Source organism: Sinocyclocheilus grahami, unplaced genomic scaffold (genome assembly GCF_001515645.1).
Source record: "Sinocyclocheilus grahami isolate Dianchi unplaced genomic scaffold, SAMN03320097.WGS_v1.1 scaffold2522.1, whole genome shotgun sequence".
Classification (NCBI taxonomy): Eukaryota; Metazoa; Chordata; class Actinopteri; order Cypriniformes; family Cyprinidae; genus Sinocyclocheilus; species Sinocyclocheilus grahami.
The window spans coordinates 13752-23829 of record NW_015507701.1 but is presented as its reverse complement, the minus strand read 5'-3'; the positions used below and the strand labels follow the sequence as shown (position 1 = coordinate 23829).

The window sequence follows — 10078 nt, the reverse complement described above, 5'->3', positions numbered from 1 at the left end:
TATTCTACGTGATTGTGTCTCCGCCCCCCTCCCCCCCCGGAGCCGTGTGAGACACTTTTTTTAATGTATTGGCGCTTTTTATTTCACATATTTTGGACTGAAGCTCTGTAATACCAGCTGAGTGCAACGATAGAGCTTGAAAGATCAAAGACAATTTTTAATATAACTCCGACTGGATTCGTCTGAAAGAAGAAAGCCATATACACCTAGGATGCCTCGGGGGTGAGTGAAACACAGCCTAATTTAAATTTTTGGGTGAACTAACCCTTTAAGTAATTTGACTTAGGGGTATCCCTGAGGGGGGCAAAATCCCTGAGGTAAGGGATTTCTTTAGGAGCGCTGCAACAAACGTCTTAACTGTCACCCTTACCCAAGTGTTTATACTAAGCGTTTCACGGTTACTATAGTTACTACATCTCACAATAAACAGATATATATACATATCTATGACAATAAACAGAACATAATGAAATATAAACCTAACCAACTGAAACACAGACAAACATTAAATAAACATGAGCGCTGCCGTTTCTGTGCTGCTTTGTGTACAGTCGTTACCGAGGAAACCGCTTCGTTTCTGCTGACCAATGACGGAAAATTGACCAAATGTGAAAATGAACCCATGTTTTGACGTTGCAAACACGCAGAGTTGTAAATGTGAACAGGTGGATCGACAAGATAATGCATTATAAAAATCTAAACAATTAAGACGAATTATATTTATAGTTTGTCATTTCTCCGATCACAAATGCAGACATGATTTTATGTTTTTATGTGGTAAAAAGACAGTATAAGTCATTATAATCCGTAATCATGTCCCCACTGGATGCAACGAATGCCTGGTTTATAATGGGTTTTAATGTTTTTGTCTCGTCGCTCCGGCCGGACAGGGCAGCACAGTATGGTGAGGGGCGTAACATTTCCGTCACACGCTTGAGGTATTCAGCCAATCACAACGCACTGGATAGCTGGCCAATCACAGCACACCTCGCTTTTCAGACCGATGAGCTTTGTAAAAATCGCTGTGTTTCAGAAAGGCGGGGCATAGAGGAGAAACAATAATGTACAGTATGTGGAAAATAATGGGTTTTTTTAACCTTAAACCGCATAAACACATTTCATTACACCAACTACACAACATAATGTTCTTTTTAGCAGCATCATATGACCCCTTTAAGGTTCCTTAAGTTGACCCTAAGGATTTTTTCTTGCAACCCAAGTTTCACTAAGGGCTTCCTTAACCTTATAACTAAGGGATTTATTAGCATAAGGGCTTTCATGCAACCGGGCCCAGACCATCAGACAGCTGCGTCGCTCCGTCTGAACATGAACGACTGAACACAAACACCAGCCAACACTGAGCCATCAAAACAAAACAGACTCCATTTGATCTGATCAGGAACAATCATCTGGTGACGGCTTCTTGCTTCAGTGATTTTAGTTGTTATAGTCTACAAACACAGAACGCTCTGCTATATGACTGCCAGAATCCTGAACTGTGGGAAAAGAAGACGAGACCATCTCTGAACAATTACAGCTCGCTATTTAGCCACGGCTTGAAATAGTTGATGGCACAACAGCAGAGCGTATGGAAATTCATAGACTCGTGTGCGTCTCTCCTGAGCCTCTGTGGCGAAACTGATCAGAAAGAGGAAATGAAAACATCAGAGCATGTGAATAATATTAAATTTAGCCCGATTTAATCGTGTGTGTGTGTGTGTGTGATTGACAGTCACTGCTCTCTTGGGTTTTTCCTGAGGAGTTAATGATGTGTTTCCATTAAAGCTGCAGACTGAAACTAGTTATTCCAACAGGAGACGGCCATTTGATTTAAAAAATGAGCCCATAAATACAAACGTCTGGAGCCGCTGGGATTCGTTCAGATCCGCTACACACTTCAGCAGTTCTTCTCTCATCACCTCGAGTTCTTCTGCGGTTCAGGAACGATAGAACCTGTCCTCGTTAACAAGCGGAGCAGGTTTCCGTGCGCTCTGATGTGTGAACGCCATTTGATCCGAACGAGTCATTTCACAAGCTCATCTGATTCAGTGCTGCATGTTATAATGAAGACAAGCTGATGCTGGAGCAGCTTTGATTCTGAAATCAGACGTGGATCTAAAGGTGATCTCGAGTTCACAGCTGTTTGTCATTCATCTCCACTTGTTCATGTCTGTGCGTGTCGAAATGAAGTAATCCTGGACTTACACACGCAGCTATAAACACAGTCTGCAGAGAGGAAGGACAAGATATGAATTTAAGGGAAATAAGCTGCAATCCTCATGAAAGCATTCAATTAATGCAAGTATGAAATCCCATCCTACTATTGTTCTTAAACAGAAAGAGGGTCAGACTTTTCTTAAGTTTCTGATCACAAGAAAATGACAAGCAGTCCCTCGGAGGCACACTGACGCAGACGAGAGCAGAGCGAGTTATCAGGCGGCGTTCAGTGCTGTTATCTGCAGAAGAACACAGCTGCTCGTGGAGATACAGAAGTAACTGCACAAACTCCAGAAACACTTCTGAGCCGTTCCTGCTCTGGAAACAAAACAAACCGCCAGAAACAGCGGATCCAGCGCTGTGAATAATGGAGCTGAAGCCAGAAAACCCAGACTCACCTCCAGCGCATCCAGTGTGAACAGAAGCAGGTCGATCTGAAACCCTCCTGCATTCAGACTCTTACAGAACTGTAGCAGTGAGGAGTGCTGCTGCTGCTGCTGCTGCTGCTGCTGTGTGAGAGTTTGATGACACTTCAGTCAAACCACAGCCATGTGTGAAGCTGGAAACATTCAGCGGTCAGAGACTTGAGAAGAAGAGCTTCACAACGAATGCGAGAAACACACACACACAGAAACAGGCCACATGTGTGATGATGAGGGGAAACCCCTCCACATTCAAAGCGAAACAGAAATAGGATTTTCCTGTAAGTGGATCTAAAAGGACAAACACACGGACAGCAGCACAACACACGGCCGATCGAGCTCGAGCATCTGCGCGGCTGTCTTTGATGTCTCGCGTGTTATTAAAGTTACTCACTCCGCTGATTCTGTTGTCATGGAGACCGGAACCGAACCGCATCGCATCACCGGATCTCTGAACCCGCGTCAGCCGCTGTCAGACTCACACAGCCACGCCCACGGAGCGCGCTAGAAGCGGCAGAACAGCCGAACCTCGTCTGCGATCCGGATCCACACTCATCGCACGGACTTCTCCGCTGCCGCGCGCACGCACGAACGCAGCTGCGTCGGTGGGCGGGGCCTCCGCGTCATCGCATATTAACGACTTAAAGGGACATCGGTTGATCGGAAAATCACTATTGCTTTTATTTACACTAAAATTGTGTCAGTTCTATTTGTGACCCTGCAGCACAAAACCAGTCATAAGTAGCAGAGCTATATTTGTAGCAATAGCCAAAAATACATTGTATGTTTTGTTTCTGCCAAAAATCATTAGGATATTAAGTAAAGATCATGTTCCATGAAGATATTTTGTAAATCTCCTACCGTAAATATATCAAAACTTAATGTTTGATTAGTAATATGCATTGCTAAGAACTTCATTTGAACAACTTTAAAGATGATTTTCTCAATATTTAGATTTTTTTGCACCCTCAGATTCCATATTTTCAGATATTGTGTTATCCTAACAAACCATACATCACTGGAAAGATTATTATTCAGCTTTCAGATGATGCATACATCTCAATTTCAAGAAATTAACCCTTATGACTGGTTTTGTGCTCCAGGGTCACATTTATGACAAATAGTTTCAGTCATTAAAGCAGACCCTGCTCCTACTGTGTCTTAATTTAATAAGAATAAAACCCACCTACTTTATGCTGTAACTTATATATTTCATGCATATGAGGACAATAAACACACAGATGAATCTGTCCAACAGTTACAAAGACAGAGTAATAATGATAAAGAATAAGATAAATTTATAAGATTAAAAAAAAAAAAATTACTATATCAATGTTTACAATTTGACATCATTTTATGAAAAACAATTACACTGGTGAATCACATTAAACCAAAAACAAACAAAAAACCGTGCAATAATAACTGAATGTGCCGTGGTGATGATGAAACACTAAGTGTTCAGCGCTCGTCTCAGGTCGCTGTAGAAGTGGAGCAGACCGCTGGCCATAGCTGTGTCCACCGCCGGCTGCGGCAGCATGCCCCTCAGCTCCGTCTGGATGTATCCGGTCAGCACGCTGAGGTCCGAGTCCTGCGCCGGCACACAGAACCAGCCACACGGATGATTGAATCCTCGAACCAGGCCTGCTCTCTGCTCGTCATGCTCCACGCTCACACCTGAAGAACACCATGTGCTCCAGGGTCACATTTATGACAAATAGTTTCAGTCATTAAAGCAGACCCTGCTCCTACTGTGTCTTAATTTAATAAGAATAAAACCCACCTACTTTATGCTGTAACTTATATATTTCATGCATATGAGGACAATAAACACACAGATGAATCTGTCCAACAGTTACAAAGACAGAGTAATAATGATAAAGAATAAGAGAAATTTATAAGATTTAAAAAAAAAAAATTACTATATCAATGTTTACAATTTGACATCATTTTATGAAAAACAATTACACTGGTGAATCACATTAAACCAAAAACAAACAAAAACCGTGCAATAATAACTGAATGTGCCGTGGTGACGATGAAACACTAAGTGTTCAGCGCTCGTCTCAGGTCGCTGTAGAAGTGGAGCAGACCGCTGGCCATAGCTGTGTCCACCGCCGGCTGCGGCAGCATGCCCCTCAGCTCCGTCTGGATGTATCCGGTCAGCACGCTGAGGTCCGAGTCCTGCGCCGGCACACAGAACCAGCCACACGGATGATTGAATCCTCGAACCAGGCCTGCTCTCTGCTCGTCATGCTCCACGCTCACACCTGAAGAACACCAGCACACGCAACACGTGACAGACTGCACACGCAACACGCCAACCGTCCTAATCCGCCGTCTACACACAACGCACCAGACATGTGAAAATATGTTACCAGCGCTGCGGAGTAACTCGTCTGGATTACATCATCAGATTCCAACAATTAAGTACTTGTAATCAGACTAGTTACTTTTTATTGATTACATCATTACATATTAATCACACAATAGCAATACATTGTTCATAATTTATTGATTCGCTCCAATTCCTCTTTTAAATGTTCCTTTCTAAGTTATCCTACGCTTATATACATTCAGAAAGTCTTCAGTTTCACACAGAGAGCATTATTCAGATGACGATACAGCATCTGAGCTCTGGATTCACAGAAACACTTCTCAATATTTCAACACCGCATCAACTGCTGATGAACACGCTTTATTTGAGCTATGCTCCGGGAGTTATTTAACAGTGCTAATGCACACATTCATGTTATTTCTTTCTTCCATGTGATGCAGGGAACTGCTTTCAGCTTATATTTTTACCTGAGATTTCATATAAATATTGTAATTATTCAGAATCACGTGTTCACGGTCACAAGACATGCAGGTAAAGAAATAAAATGTTTGTTTTTTATATTTTGATTGATGTTATTTTAATTTGATATTTTTTATGATTTAATTATTACCTAAAATGTGTAATGTGATGATTACGTTACTGACTACAACGTTCGTCCAGTAATCAGTAACGGACTACAGTCTGTAAGTAAAGCTACGCAGCTGTGTGTGATCTGCTTGACTTTCCTGCGACGCTCCAATCATTAATTCAGCTGCGAGGTCACGTGGACTCATGCGATATCATGTCACAGGTCAGAGTTCAGCAAACGTGACCTTCGGACGCAGTGAGATTCACATGCGCTGCATTCACGTCTCCTGCATTCGCTGCTTATGAACTGAAGTCAAGTGTGACCGGCTCTTAACAAAGACAGAGTAATAATGATAAAGAATAAGAGAAATTTATAAGATTTAAAAAAAAAAAATTACTATATCAATGTTTACAATTTGACATCATTTTATGAAAAACAATTACACTGGTGAATCACATTAAACCAAAAACAAACAAAAACCGTGCAATAATAACTGAATGTGCCGTGGTGATGATGAAACACTAAGTGTTCAGCGCTCGTCTCAGGTCGCTGTAGAAGTGGAGCAGACCGCTGGCCATAGCTGTGTCCACCGCCGGCTGCGGCAGCATGCCCCTCAGCTCCGTCTGGATGTATCCGGTCAGCACGCTGAGGTCCGAGTCCTGCGCCGGCACACAGAACCAGCCACACGGATGATTGAATCCTCGAACCAGGCCTGCTCTCTGCTCGTCATGCTCCACGCTCACACCTGAAGAACACCAGCACACGCAACACGTGACAGACTGCACACGCAACACGCCAACCGTCCTAATCCGCCGTCTACACACAACGCACCAGACATGTGAAAATATGTTATCAGTGCTGCGGAGTAACTCGTCTGGATTACATCATCAGATTCCAACAATTAAGTACTTGTAATCAGACTAGTTACTTTTTATTGATTACATCATTACATATTAATCACACAATAGCAATACATTGTTCATAATTTATTGATTCGCTCCAATTCCTCACGTGGACTCACGTGGACTCATGCGATATCATGTCACAGGTCAGAGTTCAGCAAACGTGACCTTCGGACGCAGTGAGATTCACATGCGCTACATTCACGTCTCCTGCATTCGCTGCTTATGAACTGAAGTCAAGTGTGACCGGCTCTTAAGATTCTCTTTCTGAAATGACCGGCCCCAGATCCGCCAGCTCACAGCAGCAGATGAGAACCAGAGGTGTTGTGATCGGTCCTCCAGTGGCTTCACTCCAGCTAAACGGCTGATCTAGAAAACAAATGAGGTGTTTTGAGAGCCACTGACCGCAGGACAGCAGGCCACGCTGATACTCGCTGGTGCAGGAGAAATCCACAAACTCTCTCGGAGAGATGATGTTCCACAGCTGCCCTGCGGTGGTGTACCTCACAACACAACAGCCCTGAACAACACAGCAGTTATCATCATGTGCACATCATCACAGACGGAGAGGACTTTATACTCTTAACCCTAAACACACTTCAGCTCGGTCTAATCAGAGATTCTAGATCACTGTGCAGTCACATCAGCCATGTTCACCTGGTCCAGCGTCTGCAGGATCTCCAGAGAGGTGAGCATGCGGTCCCAGTGCAGTCTGCGGGCCCCGGGCCGGATGTGGTCCATGACCCGCTGCGGAGTCTCTGCTACGCTTCCTTCAGCTTTATATCTGCAGGGAGCACAATGAGAACACTGCCTTTAAGAACTAGTTTGACTTAATTGAATTAATCTCACTTCTCACATTCAAATTAGACCAACCTACTAGAATGTAAAAGTGATGACCAACCTTTAATAGAAAATGAGATGTCTAACTTTAAAGACTAGTTTAAGCAGTCTGTGCATCACTAACTAGCCTGGTTTAGAGAGGTTTAAACTCACAGGAAGCCGCTGAACTCCTGCGAAGCTCTCCTCCAGACGGTCACGTCCTTCTGAAAGAGCCAGAGAAGAAGAGCCGCTGTTAGAACCATTCCGTCTAAACGCACTGAGTCGACTCATTTGAACCGAGCTGACCGATTTCTTCGCGATGCTCCACTGCGACTCACTCAGCGCGTGAAGCGACCCGAGCGCCTGCTGCAGCTCCGCGGGGCTGACGCGTGCAAGCATCTGCAGCACAGCCGTTATTAACATCATACACCAAGTCATTTATGAACACGTACATTATAGCATAAATTATTATTAATGCAATAACCGTCTAGATGAGTGCAAACTACTTTAAATGCACAAGAATTATTCTTAAGCGATTTACACACGATCAGAAAGCATCTAAAATCACAAACAGCTGATCAAAGCGAGAACACATAAGCAATAGTAAATATGATCATGTACCGTGTCGATGCAGGTGATTCTTGTGTTTCATCGCGTGTTGATTTCTCTTTTAAGCGCGATGTCATTACGCTGGAAAGCCAATCAGAAGCGTCGATTCCGCCTTAAATGTATTTGCCCTCATTTGATTGGTCAAGCGCAGCTAGAGTCGCGAGCTGATTGGCTGTTTAACTCGGATGTTATTCGGTTAGTGTCTCAGCGACGGTGCGGTATTCAGACACCAGAGGGCGCAACAGTCACACATCAACCGCTTTAATTCAGCAAACAAGAATAAAATCAGTCATTCAAATAAACACGTTACAATAGAACTAACAGATGAAGCTTCATCCACACAGAAGGCTCATGTCAATATTGCTCTGAATTTGTAAAACTACAAAAGACTGAATCTCAGTGCTGCAGAAGAATCTGAAAAATATGCAGTCGTCTCATATATTCTGGTTGGTGAGGAGTTTCTGCATCCGGCGAATCTTGCGCTTGTTTTTGGGCATGATCTTGTTGTACTGTCCGTTTTTGATGAGATGCTCTTTGCTGTGGTGGATCTGAGCGCCGTGTTGCAGCTGGAAGGAGCACAGGGCCTGAAGAGGTTTGAGAAGAACCTGCGGGAGACAGCAAGGGCTCATCAGCATCAGATCCATCACACGGACTCGTAACCCTGTTCTGAACACCGACCTCCTGAATGCTGTGGTTCTTCTCCATGATGGAGAGCGCAGCGGCTGCACACTCCAGTGTCGACACACACATGTTGGTGGGCTGCGTGCGGATCACGTACTGACTGGAGGGGGCGCTGCGGAGCTGCACCTGCGGAACACCATCAGCACAACACTGCCTAAATATTCCTGTATGACAGATCTCAGAGCTGCTTCAGTGCACGCACCTGTCTGGGCAGCCGCAGCAGTGCGTTCCTCAGGAACATGTCTTTAGCCTGACTCCAGGTGCCGTCGATCAGGATCACGCTGTGGGCCGTCGAGGTGAAATCAGTGCTCAGATCCTCCAGATTCTCTGCAGCGGCTCCGGGATACAGCAGCAGCGTGTGAGCGTCTTTACACACAGCCGCCAGCTCCGGATACCTGACACACACACACACACACACACACACGTGAAGGCCATGGCAACACACGCAGACGCTTCACCACGCGCTCACGCCACTCACCTCTCTTCAGAGAAACGCCTCCCGATGAAAACACGGCACTTTCCCGGCGGGAGACACGCTGCCAGGAGCGGAACCGTGCGCAGAACCCGACTCTCCTGCAGAAAGAAGAAAACTCAGTCATCTGACGGCGGCAGGAACGCAGCACGCAGCTTTGAGATGATCGGATACCAACCTCAGCCGGATGCTGCACGATGTAGAGACACGTGGAGACGTCTAGAGGACACGGCGGGAGATACGGACACAGACACACCTTCAGCGGACGACTGCCGAGACACAAAACACACCGTTCAGCGAGGCATCGGACACACGGAGAAGATCTGATTCTGGATGTGATCAATGTGAATCATTGCAATTTCAACAGTGAATCTCGCATTTAAATGATTAAACTCACTTCAGTTCAATGCAAACACACACCGCAGTGATACTGGTCAAATCTGTTTATGCTGCTGTTATTACAATTTGTCGCTTTCGATTTGTGTGTGTGAGTGTGTGAGTGTGAGCGTGTGTGTGTGAGCATGTGTGTGTGTGTGTGTGTGTGAGAGTGTGAGCGAGCGAGTGTGTGCGTGAGTGAGTGTGAGCGTGTGTGTGAGCGAGCGAGCGAGCGTGTGTGTGTGTGTGTGCGCGCGAGTGAGCGTGTGTGAGCGAGTGAGTGTGTGTGTGTGTGTGTGAGAGTGTGAGCGAGCGAGTGTGTGTGTGTGCGCGCGAGTGAGCGTGTGTGAGCGAGTGAGTGTGTGTGTGCGCGAGTGAGTGTGAGCATGTGTGTGTGTGAGCGAGTGTGTGCGAGTGAGAGTATGCGTGTGCGAGAGTGTGCAAGTGTGTGTGTGTGTGTGTGTGTGAGTGAGTGTGTGAGAGTGAGTGTGAGTATGTGAGGGTGTGTGCATTTGAATGTGAGTGAGTGCGTGTGAGTGTGCGAGTGAGAGTATGCGTGTGAGTGAGTGTGTGCGAGTGTGAGTGTGAGTGTACGTGTGAGTGTGAGCGCGTGTGTGTGCGTGTGAGTGTGTGCGAGTGAGAGTATGCGTGTGTGTGTCTGTGTGAGTGTGAGTGTGA

At 45.3% G+C, this 10078-nt stretch overlaps 3 protein-coding genes across 6 annotated transcripts in view; all 3 read right to left on the bottom strand.

The window, feature by feature from the left end:
• Window positions 1–3363, bottom strand: part of jak2a (Janus kinase 2a) — a 16322-nt gene extending 12959 nt beyond the window's left edge. Inside the window, 1 exon segment of the mRNA XM_016261647.1 lies at window positions 3034–3363. The gene's annotated coding sequence lies outside the window, so the exon portion shown is untranslated.
• Window positions 3364–3791: 428 nt separating this feature from the next.
• On the bottom strand, window positions 3792–7966 carry stard4 (StAR related lipid transfer domain containing 4). 4 transcript variants are annotated; one of them, XM_016261652.1, is made up of 6 exons: window positions 7885–7966; window positions 7570–7662; window positions 7438–7487; window positions 7102–7228; window positions 6850–6964; window positions 6027–6287 (listed from the first exon to the last, which is right to left on the bottom strand). In XM_016261652.1, exons 2-6 carry the CDS (start codon window positions 7660–7662, stop codon window positions 6064–6066), a joined length of 609 nt encoding a protein of 202 aa, XP_016117138.1. In that variant the 5' UTR covers window positions 7885–7966; the 3' UTR covers window positions 6027–6063. The 4 variants fall into 4 exon arrangements, 3 of the variants coding, with proteins under 3 accessions (XP_016117137.1, XP_016117138.1, XP_016117136.1); XM_016261651.1 differs by lacking the exons at window positions 6027–6287; window positions 7885–7966 and adding an exon at window positions 3792–4313 and having other exon boundaries at window positions 7570–7866; XM_016261650.1 differs by lacking the exon at window positions 7885–7966 and having other exon boundaries at window positions 7570–7866.
• Window positions 7967–8290: 324 nt separating this feature from the next.
• The window catches only part of dtwd2 (DTW domain containing 2), a 5318-nt gene continuing 3530 nt past the window's right edge, over window positions 8291–10078 (bottom strand). The window contains exons 2-6 of the mRNA XM_016261649.1: window positions 9204–9294; window positions 9032–9126; window positions 8756–8948; window positions 8551–8679; window positions 8291–8477 (exon numbers count right to left, since the gene is read on the bottom strand). Of these exons, the coding sequence (XP_016117135.1) occupies window positions 8307–8477; window positions 8551–8679; window positions 8756–8948; window positions 9032–9126; window positions 9204–9294 (679 nt within the window). The 3' untranslated portion in view covers window positions 8291–8306. The remainder of the gene's footprint in view (window positions 8478–8550; window positions 8680–8755; window positions 8949–9031; window positions 9127–9203; window positions 9295–10078) is intronic.